The sequence below is a fragment of the Heterodontus francisci genome, chromosome 4 (genome assembly GCF_036365525.1).
Source record: "Heterodontus francisci isolate sHetFra1 chromosome 4, sHetFra1.hap1, whole genome shotgun sequence".
Taxonomy (NCBI): domain Eukaryota; kingdom Metazoa; phylum Chordata; class Chondrichthyes; order Heterodontiformes; family Heterodontidae; genus Heterodontus; species Heterodontus francisci.
In genome coordinates this window covers 65,741,812-65,768,315 of record NC_090374.1, presented here as the reverse complement: position 1 = coordinate 65,768,315, position 26,504 = coordinate 65,741,812, and the positions used below count along the sequence as shown (strand labels likewise).

The window sequence follows — 26,504 nt, the reverse complement described above, 5'->3', positions numbered from 1 at the left end:
TCCTATTTCTGTGAAAGAGTTTCAAAGTACTTGGTCATTGAAACCTTTATTTTCTTCCACAGTTCTGCATTACTTCCCTGAGTACCAGTGGTTGGTGGATTTTGCTGCTTCAGCCACAGTTGTTTATATCATTACAGAAATCTACTATAGCCTGACAAACCCCCACAATGAGATGAATATTAGCATAGTTTGGTGCCTGCTGGTCCTTGCCTTTGTCTTGTATCCTTTTAATGGCTCAAATGTAGCATTTAATTCATTTGTTCACTTCTCAATTCATGTCACAATGTGTCAGGATTTAGCTGAAGTTGCTGAAGAAGAGGCATATCCGACTCAAAAAACTAACTGTTTCTCTCTCCACAGATGCTGCCAGACCTGCTGAGTATTTCCAGCACTTTTCATTTTATTTACCTTTTCTAACCTTCAGTGACATCCCCAGAGAAAGAGGAGGATCATTATGGTTATGGTTATAATGTCTTTATGAGCAGTTAGGTAAAGTGCGCCAATATATGCCAATTAGTGAATGAATCGGATGAATCATTGAATGTTACAGTAGAAGGAATCCAGCGATTTTTTTTTTTCATGTCCATCAACTTTACACTAAGTTTAAGAGGAAACTCAATTATAAATTGAATGAAAAGCTCTGTGTAAACTTGTGCAATAGATTAATGCTAGTAACCATTTGATATTGGTTCTTTTGATTTATTACTGTTCATTTAGATGTCTTTCTTCTTTGGCCTCCTTGTCTCGAGAGACAATGGGTAAGCGCCTGGAGGTGGTCAGTGGTTGTGAAGCAGCGCCTGGAGTGGCTATAAAGGCCAATTCTAGAGTGGCAGACTCTTCCACAGGTGCTGCAGATAAAATTGGTTGACAGGGCTGTTACGCAGTTGGCTCTCTCCTTGCGCTTCTGTCTTTTTTCCTGCCAACTGTTAAGTCTCTTTGACTCGCCACACTTTAGCCCCTACATTTAGATGTATTCTTTAGTGAAGTACCAGATGTTTTTGTTGACCCACAATGCTCATGAGTTTAAAATGATCTTGGTCCTTTGTTTCAGCAGAATGTAATGATGTGGGCTGTTCTTCTTTGCAATAAACTCATTTATTGATACTTGTAAATTTCAAGCAGCAACCCCTTAGCCTGTGAGAAAAGGCTTTATTGATGGGTCAGGAAAATTCTATTAGCACAATTGAGACAAGTGCAAGTTTGATCACAAGTGTGTTGTGTGGTAGCAATAACTGAATATTACAGCTAAACTTATTTTCCTTCACTATATTTGTTAGTTTGTTGTATTGCCTGAAGGTCATTGCCAGTGTTTTAATTAAAGCTGGCTATCAAAACAAATTGATTTTAAATACATTCAGTACTGAAAGTTTTGTTTTACCTTTTGAAGAAGAACCTACCTTTGTAGAAAGAATGGGATTCACGCTAATTAGCACAATTAAAATACTGTATTTCTGGTGATAAATATTTCAAGTTTGATACATTTTCCATTTGTTCCTTTTTTTTTGCTTTGTTGGTGAATGTGCATGTTGCAAAATCACTAATATTGCACAATTTTGTTTCCCATTGTCAATTTGCCAATTTAAAATCTGTAACTTTCAAAAATGCTTTATTTTATTCTGCTCTCTTGTTACCTGGTTTATTTAACAACTGGGAAGTCTGTAGCCTGACCAAATGTTGCTGATTGCCCTTTGGCCAGTACAAATGCCAGGCTCACACTGTTGTCTATTTGCTTTAGTTGATCTGGAAGGCAGCAATGTTAATAGTTCATCACAGCAACTTTAACCAAGTTTACTTTTGTGCCTTTTTGAAGTATACATTTCGATAATAACATAGGGGTTATGTTACCAGCCTAATAATCCAAAGAATGTGAGTTTAAATCTCAACATGAGAATTTTGAATTCATTTTTTTAAAATCTGGAAATAAGCTGGTACCAGTAAAAGTGGCCATGATCCTTTCAGATTGTTGTGAAAAACCAACTGGTTCACTAATGTCCTTTACGGAAGGAACTCTCCTGTGCTTACCTGCTCTGGCCTATATGTGACTCCAGTTCCAGAGCAATGTGGCTGACTGTTAACTCCAAGTCACTGTTTTGTTTCAGGCTACTACAGTACCTGGTTTATTGACCAAATTTTTGATATGTTCCCACATGGGAGATTGGTTAAGAAGGTAAGAGCCCATGAGATCTGGGGCAATTTGGCAAATTGGATCCAAAATTGGCTCATTGGCAGGAGGCAGAGGGTGATGATCGAGGGTTGTTTTTGCGAGTGGAAGCCTGTGACTAGTGGTGTACCGCAGGGATCGGTGCTGGGACCCTTGCTGTTTGTAGTGTACATTAATGATTTAGACATGAATGTAGGAGGTATGATCAGTAAGTTCGCAGATGACATGAAAATTGGTGGTGTCGTAAATAGTGAGGAGGAAAGCCTTAGATTACAGGATGATTAGAGATGGGCTGGTAAGATGGGCAGAGCAGTAGCAAATGGAATTTAATCCTGAGAAGTGTGAGGTGATGCATTTTGGGAGGACTAACAAGGCAAGGGAATATACAATGGATGGTAGGACCCTAGGAAGTACGGAGGGTCAGAGGGACCTTGGTGTACTTGTCCATAGATCACTGAAGATAGCAGCACAGGTAGATAAGGTGGTTAGGAAGGCATATGGGATACTTGCCTTTATTAGCCGAGGCATCGAATATAAGAGCAGGGAGGTTATGATGGAGCTGTATAAAACGCTAGTTAGGCCACAGCTGGAGTACTATGTACAATTCTGGTCACCGCGCTACAGGAAGGATGTGATTGCACTGGAGAAGGTGCAGAGGAAATTCGCCAGGATGTTGCCTGGGCTGGAACATTTCAGAGACTGGATAGGCTAGGATTGTTTTCCTTAGAGCAGAGAAGGCTGAGGAGGGACCTGATTGAGGTATACAAAATTATGAGGGGCATTGATAGGATAGATAGGAAGAAACGTTTTCCTTTAGCGGAGGGGTCAATAACCAGAGGGCATAGATTTTAACTAAGGGGCAGGAGGTTTAGAGGGGATTTAAGAAAAAACTTTTTCACCCAGAGAGTGTTTGGAATCTGGAAGACACGACCTGAAGGGGTGGTAGAGGCAGGAACCCTCAACATTTAAGAAGTATTTAGATGAGCACTTGAAATGCCATAGCATACAAGACTACAGGCCAAATGCTAGAAAGTGGGATTAGAATAGTTAGGTGCTTGATGGCCGGCATGGACACAATGGGCCGAAGGCCCTGTTTCTGTGCTGTATGACTCTCAGTACCAACGGTTCAAGAAGGTATACTGGCATCATCACTTTCTCGAGGACAACTAGGGATGGGCAATAAATGCCAGCCTTATCAATGACACCCACACTCCGAGAATAAAACGAAAATAAATACCCTATACTGATAAGAAAAGAGGTGTATGACTTTAACTACTTTTCTTTCTCTTGTGCCATTATTTTGATCAGATTTTACTTGGCTTTCCTTTTATTAAGATTTCTCCCCTTCTGAAACTTTTCACTTTCTCAGTGCTACTCTGTGCTAACTTGAAGTTTTTCTTTTCTCATATTTTCCTTTTGTCATATTTCAGTCTTTTGCTTACACAATAAAATATAGTTATCAAAAACTTTTCAGTCATTGCTATCTAATATTGCATTCTGATAATGTGACCCATATAATAGAAACATAGAAAATAGGAACAGGAGTAGGCCATTCAACCCTTCGAGCCTGCTCCGCCATTCATTATGATCATGGCTGATCATCCAACTCAGTAACCTGTTCCCACTTTCGCCCCATACCCTTTGATCCCTTTAGACCCAAGAGCTGTATCTAACTCTTCCTTGAAAACATACAATGCTTTGGCCTCAACTGCTTTCTGTGGTAGCGAATTCCACAGGCTCGCCACTCTCTGGGTGAAGAAATTTCTCCACATCTCAGTCCTAAAAGGTTTACACCGTATCCTTAGACTATGATCCCTGGTTTTGGACTCCCCACCATCGGGAACATCCTTCCTGCATCTACCCTGTCAAGTCCTGTTAGTATTTTATAGGTTTCTATGAGATCCCCTCTCACTCTTCTGAACTCCAGTGAATATAATCCTAACTGACTCAATCTCTCCTCATATGTCAGTCCCGCCATCCCGGAATCAGTCTGGTAAACCTTCGCTGCACTCCCTCTATAGCAAGAACATTCTTCCTCAGATAAGGAGACCAAAACTGCACACAATATTCCAGGTGTGGCCTCACCAAGGCCCTGTATAATTGCAGCAATACATCCCTGCTCCTGTACTCGGATCCTCTCGCTATGAAGGCCAACATACCATTTGCCTTTTTTACTGCCTGTTGGACCTGCATGCTTACCTTCAGCGACTGGTGTACGAGAACACCCAGGTCTCGCTGTATGTTCCCCTCTCTCAGTTTATAGCCTTTCAGATAATAATCTGCCTTCCTGTTTTTGCTACCTCACATTTATCCACATTATACTGCATCTGCCATGCATTTGCCCACTCACTCAACTTGTCCAAATCACCCTGAAGCGCCTCTGCATCCTCCTCACAACTCAGCCTCCCACCCAGTTTTGTGTCATCTGCAAATTTGGAGATATTACATTTAGTTCCCTCATCTAAATCATATATTGTGAATAATTGGGGTCCTAGCACCGATCCCTGTGGTACCCCACTGGTCACTGCCTGCCATTCGGAAAAAGACCCATTTATCCCTACTCTTTGTTTCCTGTCTGCCAACCAATTTTCTATCCATGGTAATACACTACCCCCAATCCCATGCGCTTTAATTTTACACGCTAACCTCTTATGTGGGATTTAGTCGACAGCCTTCTGAAAGTCCAAATAAACCACATCCACTGGCTGCCCCTCATCAACTCTACCAGTTATATCCTCGAAGAATTCTGGTAGATTTGTCAAGCATGATTTCCCTTTCGTAAATCCATGCTGACTGTTTGATTCTACCACTGTTCTCCAAGTGCTCTGCTATAAAACTTTTGATATTGGACTCTAGAGTTTTCCCCACTACCGACATCAGGCTGACTGGTCGATAATTCTCTGCTTTCTCTCTACCTCCCTTTTTAAATAGTGGGGTTACATTAGCTACCCTCCAATCTGTAGGAACTGTTCCAGAGTCTATAGAATCTTCGAAGATGGCCACCAATGCATCCACTATTTCTAGGGCCACTTGCTTAAGTACTCTGGGATGCATACCATCAGGCCCTGGGGATTTATCGGCCTTCAATCCCATCAATTTCCCCAACACCATTTCTCTACTAATACTGATTTCCTTCAGTTCCTTTCTCTCACTAAGCCCTGTGTTCCCCAGCATTTCTGTTATGATACTTATGTCCTCCTTTGTGAAGATAGAACCAAAGTATGCATTTAGTTGGTCAGCCATTTCTTTGTTCCCCATAGTAAATTCCCCTGTTTCTGACTAAGGAACCCACATTTGTCTTCGCCAATCTTTTTCTCTTCACATACTTATCGAAACTTTTACAGTCAGTTTTTATGTTCCCCGCAAGCTTGCTCTCGTACTCTGTTTTCCCGTTCTTAATCAATCCCTTGGTCCTCCTTTGATGAATTCTAAACTGCTCCCAATCCTCAGGTCTGTTATTTTTTCTGGTGAATTTATATGCCTGTTCCTTGGATCTAATGCTATCTCTAATTTCCCTTGTAAGCCATGGTTTGGCTACCTGTCCCGTTTTACTTTTGCGCCAGATAGGGATAAACAATTGTTGCAGTTCATACATGCGCTCTTTAAATGTTTGTCATTTACCTATCCACCGTCATCCCTTTAAGTAACGTTTCCCAATCCGTCATGGCCAACTCGCGCCTCATACCTTTGTAGTTTCCTTTACCAAGATTCAGGACCCTAGTCTCAGAATCAGCTACGTCACTCTCCATCTTGATGAAGAATTCTATCATATTATGGTCGCTCATCCCCAAGGGGTCTCGCACCACTAGATTGTCGATTATTCCTCTCTCATTACACAATACCCAGTCTAGGATAGCCTGTTCTCTAGTTGGTTCCTCAATGTATTGATCCAGAAAATCATCCCGTATACACTCCATGAATTCCTCCTCTACGGTATTTTGACTAATTTGATTTGCCCAATCTATGTACAGATTAAAGTCACCCAAAATTACAGATGTTCCTTTATTGCATGCGTCTCTAATTTCCTGTTTAATGCCATTCCCAACATCACCACTACAGCTTGGGGGTCTATATACAACCCCCACTAACGTTTTTTGCCCCTTAGTGTTTCTCAGCTCTATCCATACAGACTCCACATTGTCAGAGCTAATATCTTTCATCACTATCCTGTTAATTTCCTCTTTAACCAGCAATGCAACTCCACCGCCTTTTACCTTTTGTCAGTCCTTCCTAAATACTGAATACCCCTGGATGTTCATTTCCCATCCCTGGTCACCTTGCAGCCATGTTTCCGTAATCCCGACTGTATCATACCCGTTTACATTTATTTGCGCGATTAATTCATCCACTTTATTGCGAATGTTCCACGCATTAAGGCACAAAGGCTTAAGGCTGGTCTTTTTAACATTACTTGTCCCCTTCCCACTATTTTTCACTGTGGCCCTGTTTGATACTGGCCCTTGATTTCTATGCCTATCACTTTTCTTATTCCCCTTATTGTCTTTTATTCTTGTCTTTGATCCCCCCCCCCCCCCCCCTCCCCTGACTCCTTGCAAAGGTTCCCATCTCCCTGCCATTTTAGTTTAAACCCTCCCCAACCACTCTAGCAAATACTCCCCTAGGACATCAGTCCCGGTCCTGCCCAGGTGTAACCCGTCCAGTTTATACTGATCCCACCTCCCCAGAACCGTTCCCAACATCCCAGGAATCTAAAACCCTCCCCCCTCACACCATCTTTTCAGCCACATATTCATCTGATATATCCTGCTATTTCTACTCTGACTAGCACACGGCACAGGTAGCAATCCTGAGACCACTACGTTTAAGGTCCTACTTTTCAACTAATCAAATCAAGAGAACTGCAATGGGTCATTCAAACTTAGTTGCACTGCTGATTTTCTTTCCTTCCATGTGAAGCATTGTTTTATATAACTGCATGGAATTTGACACAGGTGCAGTAAAGTACAAGCTTAGCACTTGTGAATGTATACTTTCAAAATAAATAAAAATCGTTTGAAATGGGCCAATTTTAGTAGATGCATTGCTTTGTAAAAGAATGGCTACATTGTACACTGCTTGTGCCTGCAATAGTGTTCATTACCTCTATAAAACCATACTTTTTTTTGTTTAAAACTTACGGTCCTTGCATACAGCTAGTCAAGTATCATTGATGTAAAATACATAAGTGGGAATTTTAATTCCTGGACAGAGTCTGTGGGATCTGTAGGCTGGATCTCCACGAGCTGCAGTGCGAGGCCCAGTCCATTTTATCCTCTGACTGCATGAACATTCCGCTGACAAGCTGCCTCGAGTGGATGTCCAGAGGCAACTCGGTTTTGAGCCTGTGAAGATCAGATAGCCCTGAGGCTGCCACACCAGCTGTCAAGTAAGTCATGGGGGCAGGGGTTGGGATTGTTCCACAGGCTGAAGGTGTGGTAAGAGTCGGATGCTGCAACAGCCTAAACTTTCTTTGTGGAATCCAGAGTACTCCTGCTCCTAAAGATGTTTTAAACTTTCCCAACAGCCTTTGCTGAGTGTTGCCAGGTTTTGCTAAGTGGAGCATTCACGGCAGACACTCTGCTCAGTAGGCAGTTAAAATTTCATCAGAGACCTAATGGCATCAGATCAGACTCCGATTCATAGTTGATCATGAGGTTCCTGCCCAAGTCCAACCGGTGCTTCAACTGCCCAAGAAACATGCCATTATAATAGGTGAGAGTGGTGAATCCACTGCTTGAATTTTTAACTCCTGTTCCATCTAATTTCTGCTGGGGAGAGGGAGTTAATATCTCCTCCATAGTTATCATTGTATGATGTGAAATTTCACAAAATAACTTGCTTACCAGATGCTGTTATTTAGTAATGGTAACTGAACATGCAAAATGCGGCGCAGTGGTTAGCACCGCAGCCTCACAGCTCCAGCGACCCGGGTTCAATTCTGGGTACTGCCTGTGTGGAGTTTGCAAGTTCTCCCTGTGTCCGCGTGGGTTTCCTCCGGGTGCTCCAGTTTCCTCACACAGCCAAAAGACTTGCAGGTTGATAGGTAAATTGGCCATTATAAATTGCCCCTAGTATAGGTAGGTGGTAGGGGAATATAGGGACAGGTGAGGATGTGGTAGGAATATGGGATTAGTGTGGGATTAGTATAAATGGGTGGTTAATGGTCCGCACAGACTCGGTGGGCCGAAGGGCCTGTTTCAGTGTTGTATCTCTAAATCAAAAAATCAAAATCAAAATAAATCTAAATCAAAATGCCATCCTCAAAATCAAGGTTCAACAGTTCTTTTCGATATGTAATGTAAACTTGGGAGCGTTACTTATTCCTAAACATTCACTATTCAGATCTCATGAACTACATGATACTGTGATTCACACAAAACAGTTAGCTATTATATCTTGTTGTGGAGCTTGTTTTAGCTTGTAATTAAAGCTTCAGTCTGTGCTCACTGGTGGTTCATGATGTTATTAGAACATCATGATTGGATTACAGTCTTGTAACACCCTGTGCCATAGACTTTATTCTCTGTTTTTGGCTTTGTGTAAAAGAGTTATATTTATGAATCAAATCTTTCTTCAGACAAGCAATCTATCTGTGGTGATGTAATCTTACCCAGAATGCCCTCAGGAATGGAATGTTACTCCCCAGATCCAATGTTGCAAGCTGATTGCTCCTTTACTAAGGCACACATGGTTAAAGGACTGTTTCTGGAAAACCTGTTTTTTTAACAAAGTAAAGTAGTGAACGTGGGAAATCTTCCATATGTGGGAACCTAGGACTAATATTGATGTGAACAAATCAGACAGCATCACTAAATGACTTGCTTCTTGTCAATTGCCTGGATTTTGCGGTCGGCGGCAAACCAAGGGTGTTTGCCACTGTCTTCAAAGAAAGCTGCACTCAAAGATCTAGGAATCTCTGTGACATGGTTTTCCCCTTTTCCGATGGCACTTTAAATCTGGTGTCAAGTCAAGGGGATATCTTGGCATGCAGCAGCAGTGATGTCAGCAAGCTGGTATGGTGTCAGTTACATTGAAGTATTCACACACCGCAAACCTGGAAGTTAAAAGCACGTAATATCCTTTACTTTTAAATTTTCAGATAGCGAAATAAATGATTATGATTGGATTAACATGGCAGCTGAAACGGAGATGAACTTTTGAGAAAAGAAAAAGTTCTGGCCAATATTTATACCTCAACCAACCTCATCAAAATAGATTATCTAATCATTATCACACTGCTGTTTGTGGGTCCTTGCTGTGTGCAAATTGGCTGCTGCTTTTCCTACATTACAATGATGACTTCAGTTCAAAAAGTACTTAATTGTCTGCAAAGTGGTTTGGGATATCCTGAGGTCATAAAAGTTTGTGGAGTAATGACAACAACTTATATTTATATATTGTCTTTAACATAATAAACTGTCCCAAAGCGCTTCAGAGGAGCATTATAAAATACAAAATGACACCAAGCCACATAAGGAGATGTTAGGTAAGATGACCAAAAGCTTGGTCAAAGAGATAGGTTTTAAGGAATGTTTTAAAGGAGGCAAGCGAGGTAGAGAGGCATAGGGAGGGTATCCCAGAGCTTGGGGCTCGGGCAACTGAAAGCGTGACTGCGGATGGTGGAGCAATTTTAAAATTGGGGTTGCTCGAGGTCAAATTAGAGGAGTCGCGATATGTAGGAGGTTGTGGGGCTGGAGAAGGTTACAAAGATAGGGAGGGGCAAGACAATGGAGGGATTTGAAAACAAGGATGAGAATTTTAAAATCAAGATGTTGCTTGACTGGGAGCCATTGGAGGTCAGCAAGCACAGGGGTCATAGATGAACAGCACTTGGTGTGAGTTAAGGCGTAGGCAGCAGAGTTTTGGATGATCTCAAGTTTGCGGAAGGTAGAATATGGGCATTCAGCCAGGAATGTGTTGGAATAGTGTTATGACCGTGGTGGGAGCAACGCAATGTCAATTCAGTCCCGTCACTCCACAGGTCGCAGCATATTAAACTTTCACACCCAATCGGAAAACAGCCAGATTAAACACTCTAGTAAGCCCTGAATGAAACTGACCAAACCAGGTAGGTATCTTTAGACAACAACAAATTAACTATTTATTAAAAAACTAAATCTAAACACTATTAAGATAAACCCATGTCTAAAGACCTTATAACTTCTTATTTTAATCTAACTCCCCCAATCTCTCTCTCACACTCAAAAATAACAGTAATTAACCCGTTTTTAAAAGTAGAGTTTTTAAAATTAGCTGTCTGTTAAGAATAAATAAAATAAGAAAGTCTTTGCAGGTTATGTTCCTGATGGATGAGGAATTCTAATGTAGCAATAGTCAAAGGCCACTTGAAGTCTTCATGTGGATCAGATGAAAAATAGTCCTTCAGTAGATAGGCATTCAACTCTTTGGCTGCAGTAGGCATTAAACAGTTCTTTGAACAATGAGCACAGCAATACAAACAGTTTCTTGAAAAAGAAGGCTTTTCTTCTTTACTCAGGGAATTAGCTTGGCTTGTAGCACCTTGTAGAATTTTTCTGAGAGAGAATAAAACAGCTCCTTTTCTTCAGTACGCCTCGCTGGAAAGTCTCTCAAAATGAAGTGGTTTTGGCCGGTTTCTGCCAGTTTTACACACAGCCAAGTGGAAACAATACCATATGACCCCTCTCTCTCTATCCTGCTTTTGCTGAGGGTAACAAAAATGCAGCTGTGGCACACTGTGTCTCAGGAATTCCAGAACCTTCTCTCTGTTAAAAGTGCACTGTTTTTAACAGAGTCTTAAAGGCACACATACTGGTTTTAATCTGAAGAGAAAAATAATTACAGATCCATGGCAATAGCCAAATCTAAAAGTAATGAAGGCATGAATGAGGGTTTCAGCAGCAGATGAGCTGAGACAGAAGCAAAATCAGGCACTGTTACCGAGGTGGAAATAGGTGGTCTTAGTGATAGCACGAATATAAGGTCGAAAGCTCTTCTCTGGGTCAAATGTGACACCAAGGTTATGAACAAACTAGCTTATCTCTGACTTGCCAGGGTGAGTAGCTAGGGAACGGTGTTTGGAGTGGGGACCGAAAATGAGTATTCCCAATATTTAATTGGAGGAAATTTCTGCTTATCCAGTACTGGATGTCAGATAAGCTGTCTGATAATTTAGTAACAGTGGAGGAGTCAAGCGAAGTGGTGGTGATAGAACTGGATGTTGTCAAGCATGCATGTGAAAAATAACACTCTGCTTTCAGATAATGTGACTGAGGGGCAGCATGTAGATGAGAAATAAGAGGGAGCCAAGGACAAATCCTTGGGGGACACGAGAGGTAGTGGTGCAGGAGAAGGAAGAGAAGTCATTGCAAGTGATTCTCTGCCTCTGATTTGATAGGCAAGAATGGACCCAGGTGAGAGCAATCCCATCCAGCTGGATGACAATGAAGAGGCATTGGAGGAGGATGGTGTGGTCAGCTGTGTCAAAGGCTGCAGGTAGGTCGAGAAGGATGAGGGAGGAAAGTTTATCTTTGTCACAGTCACATAAGATGTCATTTGTAACTCTGATAAGAGCTGTTTTGGTACTATGATAGGGGTGGAAACCTGATTGGAGGGATTCAGACATGGAGTTCCAGGAAAGATGGGAATGATTTGGGAAGCGACAGTACTTTAAAGGACTTTGGGGAGAAAAGGGAGGTTGGAGACGGGACGGTAATTTTCAAGGATGATGAGGTCGTGGGTTTCTGTTTGAGGAGAGGGTAATGATGGCAGATTTAAAAGGAAGGGTGACAACACCTGAAGAGAGAGGACCATTAACAATATCAGCTAACATGGTGACCAGGAGGGAAATTGGGTGATCAGTTTAGTGGGAATAGGATTGAGAGGGCAGGAGGTGGGCCTCATAGACAAAATGAGTTCAGAGAAGGCGTGAGGTGAAATTAAAGAATAATGGCGAATGTTGACAATTTCATCGTCGTTACCACAGCAAAATCCAGGCCATGATAACTGGTGGAAGTGTGTTATTTGGAAAAGTAATACAGAACTGATACTTTCCACTAATTGAAATTTTAATTTGCTACAAAATTCCATCTTATTTTTACCTAGTGGTGACTGCTTATAGACTTTGGTTGGCTAAAAAATCAGCCTTTGGAACAAATGTTTAGTAAATTAGAGGCATGTTTATCGATGTGGATCCCATCTTTGTGCTGGAGATTAGGGCACTGGAAATAACAGAAAGCAGGAATATTATCTTTTTTTTTAAAGAGAAGAAAGTTTGAAATAGAATAAAGATACAGACCCAGTGTATAAATGATTTGCCATTCGTAGGGACCGCAACTTAAAATTTATAGGTAAGAAAATAGCCCTATAGAGATTCTTGATGAGTTTGAAAACCAAAATTACAGAATAAACATCATCCAGATAAGACTTGGATATGTAAACTGTATTTAAAAACAGAACAGTAGTGCCATTTACAGTACATTCACGTGAAAGGAAGGAGAGAAATTGATTGCTGCAAGAATACTAGGAGCAGCAAAATACCAGAAGTTTCTGTACAATACCTTGGCTCTGAATTATTTGTAGCTCTAAAACTCTTAGTCAGTTTTTATTTCCGTCAAGATTCATTTATTACATTTGACACATATTTTGTATGTAAGCTATTTTAAAACACTGCATTTATTTTAACATTTTTTCCTCAACGAATGTTCTCAGTAAGGTACTATTATCTCTGACCACTCACTACTTTAAAGTGGAAGATGGTGGGGAGAGGTCAGTCTGCATCACTTTTGGCTTCTTCTTCTTTGTAAAAGCCATGGCGATCCTAATTGTGACCGAGAACTATCTGGAGTTTGGACTGGAGACAGGTAATTGTGCTGACCCTGGAATTGTTTAAAATTTTAACTGGTTGCTATACACTGGAATGTCACATTTGAGCCTTATGGCTCCATTTTTTGTAGTACTGTTACTTTTACTGTCGCGTCAGTGCAAGTATGATTTTTTTTTGAAGAGTTGATTGTCTATGATGCTGCTCACTTTTTTAAAATTACTCTTCCTGTGGCTGTTTCTCTGCTTACCTTCCACTCTATAATTCTTAAATGCTCTTTCCCTCGGGTGCACATACACTCACTTTCATACCACTGGCAAACCTGTAGCTGAGAAGGGAACACATGGGGGAAGAGATGGGACCAAATGAGCAACTAAGGAGGCCAGATGGGGTGAGACTATTCACCAATTTATACAGGGGCTGGGTAGGAGGTAGCCAGAGCCAGTTGAATCAACAAGGAGTCATTAATGCCTTACACTCAGTATGACATTGATTGTTCCACTCAGAGATCAGAGGAAAATTAGTGAAGGTGGTTCTGCATTAAGACTGCTAAGATAGCGATAAAGCTTTGTTCCTGGCAACAACGTGACCAAAGATAAATTAATCACAGATAGCCAAACATACTTTCTATATCCTATGTTAAATATAGATTTTTGATAAAAGCTGTGTATTTTCATATATCCATTATTTTACTCTTGGCTGGGTTTAATATATTTGTAAGGAACTAGTTTTATCGTCAACATTATAGAAACAGCTGCCTAACCTAGGTTTTCTATATAAATAAAATGGTTCTGTGTTCTGGGTCGAATTGAAACCTTAGCATATACGTTGGGCTGATGATGTATCTTTTCCAGCACTGTGCAATGCAGTTAGCTGACCTGTTGATAGTGTCACCAGAGTCCAGGTGCTGGTCAAGGGATGGAATAACCACCTCCAGCAGCTCTCAAAGGTATGCTCATTCCCTTAAAGGCCGGGGGTGGGGGGCGGTAAATGGCCCCACCAGTGGAGTGATTGAGAATGGCAGCTTTTTAAACATGTTGTTCTGAAGGTCCTGCTGCAGGTGGTCCTCCACAGAACAGTGCTCTTATTTGATAACTAAGCATAAGCATTCCATGCAGTCAAGTGAGCTAGTGCCAAGCAGCCTGAAAAGTTTGGGGATGCCTATGCAGGAGTCCACAGTGCACATTGGTGCATTGCTGCATAACTCCTTGGCTGTCCTATAGACACCTTGGAGAGCATGATCACTCTCTGCAGCAGCGTCGCCTTTGGCAGATGCCCTTGGTTCAGGTGTAGTTTCCATAGAAAATTCTTTGGGGCTCTAAAAACTTTGGGCTTTAATATGCAGCAGTCTTACTTGTTTAGATTCACTGTTGGCGAATAAGGTTAAGGGAGTAACAATGCAGGTCTTCAACAATCGGATTGCTGTCAAGTGGTCGCTGTTTGGGGTAGAGAAGTACGTCATCATTTTTCCATACCAACTGACAGTATTAACATACTGCGCAGAATCTCCTGCATCATGTGCAGTTGGCTGAACAAAATTCCATAGAGAAGCAGATACTGATGTTGCAAATATTGAAGCACATCAGCTTGTGATTTCAAATCCCATTCCAGATATTTGAGCATCAAATCCAGGTTGATAGTCCAGTGCAGTACTGAGGGAATGCTACACTGTTGGAGGTTCCATCTTTTGGATGAGAAGTTAAACCAAGGCTCCATCTGCCCTCTTGGATGGACATTAGAAAAATAAACGCATATGGGCGGCACAGTGGCAGGCACCGCAGCCTCACAGCTCCAGCGACCCGGGTTCAATTCTGGGTGCTACCTGTGTGGAGTTTGCAAGTTCTCCCTGTGTCTGCGTGGGTTTTCTCTGGGTGCTCCGGTTTCCTCCCACAAGCCAAAAGACTTGCAGGTTGGTAGGTAAATTGGCCATTATAAATTGTCCCTAGTATAGGTAGGTGGTAGGGAAATCTAGGGACAGGTCGGGATGTGGTAGGAATTTGGGATTAGTGTAGGATTAGTATAAATGGGTGGTTGATGGTCGGCACAGACTCGTTGGACCGAAGGGCCTGTTTCAGTGCTGTATCTCTAAACTAAATTAAACTAAACAGGACTAATACGAAGATGAGCTGAGGAGTTCTCCCCAGTATCCTGGCCAATATTTATTCCTCAACCAACCTCAGTAAAACAGATTGTCTGATCATTGTCACTTTGCTATTTGAGGGACCTTGCAGTGCATAATTGGCTGCTGCTTTTCTGACATAATGGTGATTTCACTTCAAAAAGTACTTAATTGGCTGTAAAGCGCTTTGGGATGTTGTGAGGGAGGTGCTATAAAATGCAAGTCTTTCTTTCATTTTAGCATTATATGTTCTAAATAGTTGTGAGTTTTGTTATTTATAAATATATTTCTGAAATGTATTGAAAAGTATTGTTTATTTATAGTTGATTTATAGCACAGAACTTGAGTATTGCTGAAAAAAGAGACATGCTGTCGAAGCTTTTCATCTTGCACTCATCAGGACAGATGCAAGAATGCCAAGTTTCAAAGAGAACAGCAAATTATACAGCATGAGAAAAGGGTGCTGATTGGTTGGCAAGTCGACTTTGGTCGTATGTTCCAATGGCTGGCTGATTGTACCAAACAGCACATCCAGTTGGCAATTGGCAGAGTACCTACCGTACTCAACTACCCCATGCTTGCAAAACTCAGAACATAATGTCTGATGTTAGATGTGATCTCGTGATTGGACAGCACTTGCTGAACAGTCCAAGTGTGCTAAGAATTACGCCAACAACCAATTTAAGATTATTAGTCGGGCTCGCAATGTAACTTGCTAGACTTGCTAGAAGCTACATATATTCATATGCAGGGACCTGTCCTCTGCAGGCAAAAGGAACTTGTCCAGGCTTTGTGCCTTTTTTGAATTAAACAAAAGCATGGGGGCAATAGTTCCCTTGTGCATTCTCCATGGCAGCGTCTGGACCAATCAGAGTTGATTTGCCAACCAATCAGCACCCTTTTCTCATGCAGTATAAATTATTGCTCCCATTGAAATTTAGCATTCTTGCATCTGTCCTGATGAGTGCAAGACGAAAAGCTTTAACAGCTTTTTTTCAGCAATACTCAAGTATATCTATTTCTTTCAAAGTTATTTTACTGATTAAGCTTGATTTTCTTTCCTACAATTTTTGTTAATTGTAAAAAGCTCATTATTGCTGACAATTTTATCTATTTTTTGATGCACTTCATGTGATATCAAGAAACGGTTAAATGCACTGGACACAGGAAAGGCTATGTATGTGCCCTGACAACATCCCGGCTGTCGGACTGAAGACTTGTGGTCCAGAACTAGCCGTGCCCCGAGCCAAGCTATTCAGTACAGCTACAACACTGGCAACTACCCGACAATGTGGAAAATTGCCCAGGTATGTCCTGTCCATAAAAAACAGGACAAATCCAATGTGGCCGATTACATCCCATTAGTCTACTCTCAATCAACAGCAAAGTGATAGAAAGTGTCATAGACAGTGCTCACCAATGCTCAGTTCGGTCTCTGCCAGGGCCACTCAGCTCCAGACCTCATTAGAGCCTTGGTCTAAACATGGACAAAACAGCTGAATTCCAGAGGTGAGGTGAGAGTGACTGCCCTTGACATCAAGGCAGCATTTGACCAAGTGTGGCGATAAAGAACCCGAGCAAAATTGAAGTCATTGGGAATCAGGAAGAACACTCCACTGGTTGGAGATAGATCCAGCACAAAGGAAGATGATTGCGATTGTTAGAGGCCAATCATCTCAGCCCCAGGACACTGCTGCAGGAATTCTTCAGGGTAGTGTCCTAGGCCCAGACAACTTCAGCTGCTTCATCAGTGACCTCCCCTACAACATAAAGTCAGAAGTGGGAATGTTTACTGATAATTGTACGATGTTCAGTACCATTTTCAACTCCTCAGATACTGAAGCAGTCCGGGTCTGCATGCAGCAAGACTTGGACAACGTTCAGGCTTGGGTTAATAAGCAACAAGTAACATCTGTGCCACACAAGTACCAGGCAATGACCATCTCCAACAAGAGAGAAACTAATCAGCACCCCTTGATGTTCAATGGCATTACCATCACAGAAACCCCACATCAACATTCTGGATGTTATCATTGACCAGAAATTTAACTGGACCAGAGTCCAGTGGTCTCTTGGCTACAAGAACAGGTCAGAGGCTGGGCATTCTGCGACAAGTACCTCACCACCTGACTCCCCAAAGCCTGTCCACCATTGGCACGCACAAGTCAGGAGTGTGATGAATACTTTCCATTTGCCTGGATGAGTGCTGCTCCAACAACATGCAAGAATTTCGACACCATCCAGGACAAAGTTGCCCGCTTGATCAACACTTCATCCACGACCTTAAACATTCACTCCCTCCACCACTGTGCAAAGTGGCAGCAATGTGTACCATCTATAAGGTGCACAGCAGCAACACACCAAGGTTCTATTGAAAGCACCTTCCAAACCTGCGCCATCTACCACCTAGAAGAACAAGGGCAGCAGATGCATGGGAACACCATGTTAAATAGGCAGATGTCCAGTCACCAAAATGAGGAAGCAAATGACAGTCTCTGATCTACAACTGTTTTATTGGCAATTCATAGTTCAGTCCAATCATCAATTACCACTCTTTCCTTCTGGACTAACTCTCTGTCCAGAGGCACCTCCCTAATAGGGCAAAAACCCAGACCTTAAATATAAAACTATAATGAGCATCACTGAAATGAATCCTGTTTAATTAAAGGGACCATCATTTTCAATATTGTCACACCACCACCTGCAAGTTTCCTTCCAAGGCACACACCATCCTAACTTGAAATGATATAGTTGTTCCTTCTGTGTCACTGGGTCAAAATCCTGGAACTCCCTCTTTGATTGCACTCTGGGTGTACCAACACCATGTGGACTACAGCAGTTCAAGAAGGTGGCTTACAAATTTAAAAAAGTAATTTCCTAGAATCATTGAAATAACAACACAGAATGAGGCCATTTGCCCCATCATTCCTTTGCTGGTGCTCCATTTTCAACTGGAGCTCTCTTAGTAAGATTCCACTCGCTGATTTATTTTTTATATTCGTTCATGGGATATAGGTGTCACGGGCAACACCAGGATTTATTGCCCATCTCTAATTGATCTCGAGAAGGTGATGATAAGCTTGAACTGCTACAGTCCATGTCACGTAGGTACATCCACAGTGTTGTTAGGGAGGGAATTCCAGGGTTTTGACCCAGTGACAGTGAATGAACAGGGAAATATTTCCAAGTCAGGATGGTGTGTGACTTGGGGGGTGGGGGTGGTGGGGGGCGAGAAAATTTATGTATGGAAATAAGTTAGTTTGCTGCATTAGAAATGTGTTTTTTATAAGTAAGTTATAAATAAAAATGTGTCTAACTTTAATAATGCGAATTACCATTTTATAGAACCTGTGGTGAAATGAAAAGTACTTGGTCATGCTGAAGTACAATTCCATTGTCTTCCTGCAATTGTATAGACCCTTGGTGAGACTGCACCTGGAATATTGTGTGCAGTTTTGGTGGTCTTACCGAAGGAAAGGTATACTTGCCATAGAGGGAGTGCAACAAAGGTTCACCAAGCTAATTCCTGGGATAGAGGAATTGCCCTATGAGGAAAGATTAAATAGACTGGGCCTTTATTCTCTGGAGTTTAGAAGAATGAAAGAAGATTTCATTCAAATATACAAAATTCTTAAAGAGCTCGACAGAGTAGATGCAGGAATAATGTTTCCCCTGGCTGGGGAGTCTCGAACCAGGGGACATAATCTCAGAATGCGGGGCAGGCCATTTAAGACTGAGATGAGGAGGCATTTCTTCACTCAAAGGGTGGTGAATCTTTGGAATTCTCTGCCCCAGAGGGCTGTGGAGGCTCAGTGATTGAGTATGTTCAAGACTGAGATTGATAGATGTCTACATATTAAAAAATTCAAGGGATATGGGGATAGTGCAGGAAAATGGCATTGAAGTAGAAGATCAGCCATGATCTCATTGAATGGCAGCGTAGGCTCGAAAGGCTGAATGGCCTACTCCTGCTCCTATTTCTTATGTTCTTCGTTCCATTGGTCTCTTAACATCTTCTGGTATTTACCCTAATGTCCAATCTGGTGTGAGTTTAAACAATATGTGTGAGCAGTCTATTTGACTGGGTCATCATTGCAGAATCCAATACTGTGCTCACTCACACATGTGCCCTTTCACAATAGGGAATCCTAGCTGATTTCCTCTCTACCATCACTCTAGCTTAGTGGTGCTGAGACCAATTGTAGCACAGCCATCAAACACCAACAAAAATTACGTAACTTGGAGAAGACTGGTCATTAAGCTTGTGATCTCTCTGGTCAATAATGCTCTGTTCTACTTGGGCAGTACATTTCCTGGTTTGAATTAATGCTTCTGTTTGTTGCAGATTTTCCATATTTGCTTTTGATCATAGGAGTATTGATGCATTCTTGAAATTGATATGTAGATAATTCCTCGTAGCTGGAAAAGTACAGCACAATTACACATGTGGAATGACATTCCATTTTCTATTATGGCAGCAAATACACTTCTGAGACACACTATCTCTTAGTTGAGAAGGCTCCCCGGTTGTCTGCCAATGTTGGTCAGTAACCAAATAGAAGATGTGTGAGGGAGGGCTGGAATAACTTGAGTTTTGTTTTCTGACTCTCACCTCCAAATCCGCATCCAGCTCCCAGATGCTTATCTGCAGGAATTCCAATTGAGCTGCATTCTTGCACTCTGCATCTGGTTCCAATGAAGTGACTGAAATAGAAATAAAAATGTCTGAGGTAGGAATTTATTTTTTAAACTAAAGTGAAGGGGGACTATGCATGCATGGACATGTGTATAGTCCTCTTTCTATTCCTTGAGCTTACCGTGTAGGTTGCCATGGTATTTCTCACCCAACTTGTACTGGATTTTGACTTTATTTAGAGAGGGATAAAGAGTTCATTTCTGATTCAGTGCATTTTATTTATTCTTCAGTATTAGAATTTTCATTCCATTGCTTTTTTAGTGATCATTTTATGGTTAAAGTGAATTGATAACATTTCAAAAAAATTCAGTACTCTCCGAGGCATCAAGATCATTCAAGTGCACTTTTTGCAATGCATAAAGTTAATGTGCCTATTCATATTACTCTGAATGTATGCAAAATACTGAATAAAATTCCTGTCAAAATTAACTGCTCTTTTTTCACTGTCTTTTCTTCACCCATATTTAGGGTTTGCAAACTTTTCTGACAGTGCTACGCAGTTCCTTGAGAAACAAGGCCTGAAATCCCAGTAGGTTTAATAACTTTTACATCAGTGATTACTGATTCCATAGTCATGGAATTACTAAAAGAACTCTGCTTTTGAGATGAAATAAGTTTGTGATTTATCAATCACTATTGTATATTTTCTGTGTTATAAAATATTGTGTAGTTAATGTTGGTTACTATAGTTACATTTATTTCTGATATAACATTTGGAGAGAATAAAATTTGAAGGATGAATGTAACAATGTACAGTATTCAGAATTCCAACCCACTAAATGAACGACAGACGTCTATCAGCATTCATTTGAGTAATATGTGGACTTCCTTAGCATGCAGAGATAATTTATTCCAGAACTTGCACACTTTGCCATTCAGCCAGTTGGTTTTTAAAAAATGTCCACGAAAAGTTCAGATTAGTTCACCGTGCTAGTTCACCGTTCGCCTAGATATCTTAGCTGAGTTGAGGAATTTGGTTTATACTGAATTGTAAGCATAAAGATCGTATCGTAGTGTAGCACTTTGATACACCAATGTGTGTCACTACATTATGATACAATGAATTGTTAATTATAGATGATTCTACAGATTTCAGCATTTTCTTTTAAATAATCGGTAAATCTAATATCCAAGTTAAAGTTTTTTTTTGTTAACTGATTATCTTCTATAATAAACAATATTAGTAATTGAGAGACTTTATATTGTTTTCTTTTTACCTTTTTGATCAACCATTTTTTGTATTTGTTTAAAAACAACTTAATATTTTGTTATTCCAGGGGCCCTATCTCAAAACTGACCTTTAAAATGATCCTGGCTGTTTTCTGTGCTCTCATTGGTGCTTTTCTGACATTCCCTGGCCTGCGGTTGGCTCAGATGCATCTGGATGCCCTGAATCTTGCAAAAGAAAGGCTAACACAGTAAGAAACTTATAAAATCTAAAGCAACGTATCCCATTTGTATATGCTACCTACAATGATTTAAAGATTCGAAGCAATTTGGGTGTGCCAATTCTAGTCGTAAATTTATTGTTTCAGTCTTGTTATATCCATATACTTATTGAAGTCAAATCATTCCACGGACCCATGGAAGAATTGGAGCACTCCTTTCAAAATTGTATTGTGCTATCCCATGGTTTTTCTATCTTGCATGTTATATAACAGCTATCTCTTGCTATCTCTCTCCGTTCTTTTTAATCCTGTTCATTTTAGTCTTGCGTTTGCAGTGATCCCATGTAAAAAGTCTTTGTAGTTGCACAGTGTGGTCATGAGCCAGCTCAAATTTCTTGAAGTTAGATTTATTTCAATTCTCAGCACTTTTCGGATTAGACTTTTAAGGCACTAATTGCAACCAGTTTCTTTATAATATTTCCACTAATTATGACTCCATAACATATGAGTTTGTTAATAGATTCCAGATCAGATGCAGGAAAATTATCTCCTAAAACTAGAAAAGAGTCAAGACAACAGCCACCTCTTGTCTGCCTCACTACACAAGCTCTGTGCCATCCCAATGACTTGTCTCTTTTTGCAACAACACTGCTGATTTACCTCCCAAGTATCATTGCAACCAACTTGCCAGTTCTGATTTTCAGAGCTCAACTTATCTGAAACAAAGTACTTGTGGTGAAGAAGAATATATTCAGACTCCTCCTCCTCTCAATTCAGATTGATCAGTAAAGAGACTGTCATTGCTGGATATGTCAACTTGTTCCCTACAAATTGGTGCTTTTAAAGGTGAGATCTGACAGTATCACTGATGTGTAATTGACATTCTCAAACTGATGGATGAGATTCAAGTCCTTGTGCAGGGTTACAGGATTGATGAGTCTGGAATTGCACTCGATGGATTAGCTGGTGCAGTAGGCCCTGTGATTGCTTTAATGTTGGTTACCAAGTGAGATTCTTCCTCCCGTCGCTAAATGAACCCTTGGTAATACTCAAGTTCCATGAAAGGTGAACTTCTTTTGCTTTTCTTTGCATTTTCCAAAACATCAGGGAATATCAGGCCCATAATGGATATAAAAAACCTCAACAAGTTTCTTGTATAGAAATTCAGTCTCCCTCTCTCTTAAAGGCTGATTATATGCTCAGGATCTCCACTTCTGTTGAAATTCCATAGGGTGGCTACCTATTACCAGTTCAAATTTCTTTTTCATATTAAGCACTCTCAAGTTTCAACATATCCTGAACAATTTGGTGTATCCTTATTATTGGAAGACTGACTAATCAGCTTATCTTAACAGGCCAAAAAGTGGTCAAGGACATAATGTTACAGATTTAAAAAAACACTGATATGTTCTTGCTGAACATGAAGAGTTTCATAGGTGCCATGATTCAGACACACTGCCTCTCTTCCAGAAGAATATTGTTTGGATATCCAGAAACTTGTATAACATTTTATAGCTAGAGTTAGGATACTGGCATGGTCTAGCTAAAAATGTAACTGCTGATCTTTTCTGGATTCTCATGCTGGACTTTTCATGAGATTATATTATGTCTGTAATGTGTTCATATGTTTACATATGCATACATACCACTCAGCTCCAGACCTCATTACAGTCTTGGTCCAAACATGGACAAATGAGCTAAATTCCAGAGGTGAGATGTGAGTACCTGCCCTTGGCATCAAGGCAACAGTTGACTGAGTGGCAACAAGGAACCCTAGTAAAATTGAAGTCAATGGGAATGAGGGAGGAAAACTCTCCACTGGCTGGAGTCGTACCTAGTACAAAGGATCCCCACGACATTGCTGCAGGAGTTCGTCAAATCAGTGTTCGAGGCTCAATGATCTTCAGCCTTTTCATCAATGACCTTCCCTTGTTCATAAGGTCAGAAGTGGGGATATTCACTGATGGTTGCAAAATGGTTCCCTTCGCAATTCATCAGATAATGAAGCAGTCCACGTCAGCATGCAGCAAGACCTGGACAACATTCAGCCTTGGGCTGATACGTGGCATAAATGTTACTTGCCACTTAAGTGCCAGGCAATAACCGTCTCCAAAAAGACAGAGTCTAACCACCTCTCCTTGACATTCAACAGCATTACCATCGTTGAAGCCCCCACCATCAACTTCCTAGGGGTTACCATTAACCAGGAACTTAACTGGATCAGCCATATAAATACTGTGGTCACAAGAGCAGGTCAGAGGCTGGATATTTTGTGGTGAGTAACTCACCTCCTGACACCCCAAAGCCTATCCACTAGACACAAGTCAGGATTGTAGGTTTACCTGCACCACATGGACAGCAGTGGTTCAAGAAGACAGCTCACCACCACCTTCAAAAGGGCAATTATCAACAGGCAATAAACATTAGCCTTGCCAATAATGCCCACATCCCATGAACAAATAAAAGAAAATCTTTTGGTTCATAAGCAAAACTGGGAATGTGGACTTGTTTGTCTGTTTCCTGCATTGCAACAGTGATTACACTTCAAAAGTATTTAAATGGCTGTAAGGTGCTTTGGGATGTTTGAAGTTGTGAAAGGCCATATGTAAATTTTCTTTGTCACTTCTCCATTCATGTCTTATTGTACACAGTACTTAAGAGGACAACTTTACAAGTTAATTCTCAGTGGCTTTAGCCTAGTGAAAAATCTGTTGCTTCTTTTTTGATAAGGATAATGCTATAAAGGATGGCCTACATGCGTCCAGTAAGTTGAACAATAATTTTTACTCATTTACCAAATATTGCCTGGAACTAGCTACAAATGGAGGATGTGGCCCATGATATGGAGGATGTGGCCCATGATATTTGGAGAACAATGATGTATCTATGCTCATAAAGGTAATTGTGGAAAAATCTGCATGGGCCTTGTCCTATGTTACTGCTTTTTCCCTTAGCTATTTAAATCAGTTTTTGATGTTGTAGTCTTTTGTTTTGAGTTAAAGCTTCTACCAGTTTGGTATATATTCCTTCTGACAAAATCAAGCTGGCTACCTTGCCATCAAGCTGCCCTCTTTGCCAGGTTCTGTAGCTTTCTGCCTATTGCCACTATTCTATTCGGGTTTTCCTACATACAGTCCCAACATATTAGCTTTGCTTTTGCAGATTGTCTTTTCCCAAGTGGAAAACTTTCTGAGCGCACAGAATTTCAGCTATATGTCCTGCAATTTGCAATTTTTAATCCATGATAATAATTATCACTGCCTGTCAATTGCTTCTCATTACTTACAATATTTGTCACCCTGGCTTCACAGCATTCTCCTTGCAGAGAGTGTTCAAAATTATCCATCCTCTGCACCTATGCTTGTGAGGGTCTAGTTCTTGACATCATACAAAAGTATTCATCAGACTGTAACCATTTTCTATATTACATAATGTGTTTCCTCCAGGGTCACCTCTAGAGAAAGTGGTGCGTGGCAAGCCTTTGGTGTTGCTGCTACTCCTGCAGCTGACTCAGTTATATAAGTGGGTGGTATTTACATCACAAGCTGGACAAAGTCAAGGGAAAGTAGAAGTGGAAAATTACAAGCTGCCTTTTGGATGAGATGATAAACCGAGGCCCTGTCTGCCCCCTCAGGTGGGCTTAAAAAAATCAGTTGGCACTATTTCGAAGAAGAGCAGGGGTGTTATCCTCAGTGTCCTGGCCAATATTTATCCCTCAGTCAACATCACAAAAAGCAGATTATCTGGTCATTATCACATTGCTATTTGTGGGAGCTTGATGAGCACAAAATAGCTGCAGTGTTTCCTACATTACAACAGTGACTACACGTCAAAAAATACTTCATTGACTATAAAGCGTTTGGGATATTGAAAATAGCAAAATGTGAATTTGATTTGAAGATGTCAGCCAGTTTCAGTTATAGCACTCAATCTGAGTGAGAAGATCATAGATTCAGGCCTCAATCCAGAGACTTCACGTAATTTAGATTAACATTTTACTGCAGTACTGAGGGCATGCTGCACTGTTTGTATGTTTCCATTAAGACATTAAACCAAAGCCCCATCTGCTCTGTTACATGGATCTGAAGGATCCCATTCAATTATTCGAAGAACAGGGCCGTTCTCCCAATGTCCTGGCTGATATTTATCCCTCAGTTAACATCACTAAAACCGATTATATGGTCATTTGTCTCATTTGTGCGCAAATTAGCTGCTACATTTCACTACATTATAACAGTAACTGAACTTCAAAAATACTACATTGTCTGTGTGGATTGGGGTGTCCTGTGGTCATGACAGGTGCTGTATAAATAAAATGTATTTCTCTTCCTTGCTCTCTTTTCTGTCTTCAAAAAATAAAAGTAATTCTGGTTTAGGATGACCCTGTCCATTGTTTCTACTGAAATAAATCATCAAGTGTTGAGATATCTCAATTTTCAAAATGAAGTTTTTGGTAATTTATGTTAACTGTTTCCCTTGCCCCTTCACATACAACTTTTTGTCAATTTTGCAATCTGTGTGTACATAGAAATACACATTCTTTTCTCCAATCTGTTTCCTGGCTTGCAGACTTGCTAGGATTGAAACAACAATATTCACATGTATTTTTACTGAGCATGAGCCAGATCTTTTCACTTATACCTACTGAACAGGTTAGAGTTTGGCCTGTTTAATACTCAACCCGTGAAGAAATTTAATTTCAGCAAGCGATTGGTATTTTCCCACAAGTAGGTATTCTTCAAATGGTGTTTCATTTCATGTCTCATTATTGCAGTTTTTTTTCTTCTGACCCTTAGTCTGGACCGAGAAAGGTTTTTTGTCGTGAGAAATTTGTGTTTGTATTTTGCATAGAAATAAATAAAAGTATATTACGCACTATAAAGGCAGTGAGAAAGTTCAGAATTTCTAATATCAAAATGATGCTGATATGAATGAGGTGCAGCACAAACATTGCACAGTTGCACTGCTCTTATGTATGCCAGAATATTTATACACTCTGAAAGAAACATGGTTCACCGTGGAGGAAGTAAGTGTGAGTTCTTTCTGTGTAATTTTTCACATTTTCAGGATGTCCCAATTAATTACTTTTGAAGTGTAGTACTTGATGTTGGCACATTTGGCAGTCAGCTTTTGCAGTGCAAGGTCCCACTAACAACCAAAGAGCTGAATGACTAGTTATTCTGATAGTTTTGGTTGAGAAAAGGAGGATAATAGGAGCAGGAGAACTGCCTGAGTCATAGAGTCATATTGCACAGAAACAGGCCCTTCGGCCCATCGTGTCTGTGCAGGCCATCATGCTGGCCTGCTTTAGAACAAAAACATAGCAGAAGCTAAACACA

At 40.7% G+C, this 26,504-nt stretch overlaps 1 protein-coding gene across 3 annotated transcripts in view; it reads left to right on the top strand.

Annotated features, from left to right (window-relative positions):
* Positions 1-26,504, top strand: part of tmem161b (transmembrane protein 161B) — a 179,875-nt gene that overhangs the window by 126,135 nt on the left and 27,236 nt on the right. For all 3 annotated transcript variants that reach the window (XM_068029650.1, XM_068029651.1, XM_068029652.1), the window contains 4 exons: positions 63-219; positions 12,851-13,002; positions 20,246-20,306; positions 21,055-21,195. In XM_068029650.1, coding sequence (XP_067885751.1) covers positions 63-219; positions 12,851-13,002; positions 20,246-20,306; positions 21,055-21,195 — 511 coding nt within the window. The remainder of the gene's footprint in view (positions 1-62; positions 220-12,850; positions 13,003-20,245; positions 20,307-21,054; positions 21,196-26,504) is intronic.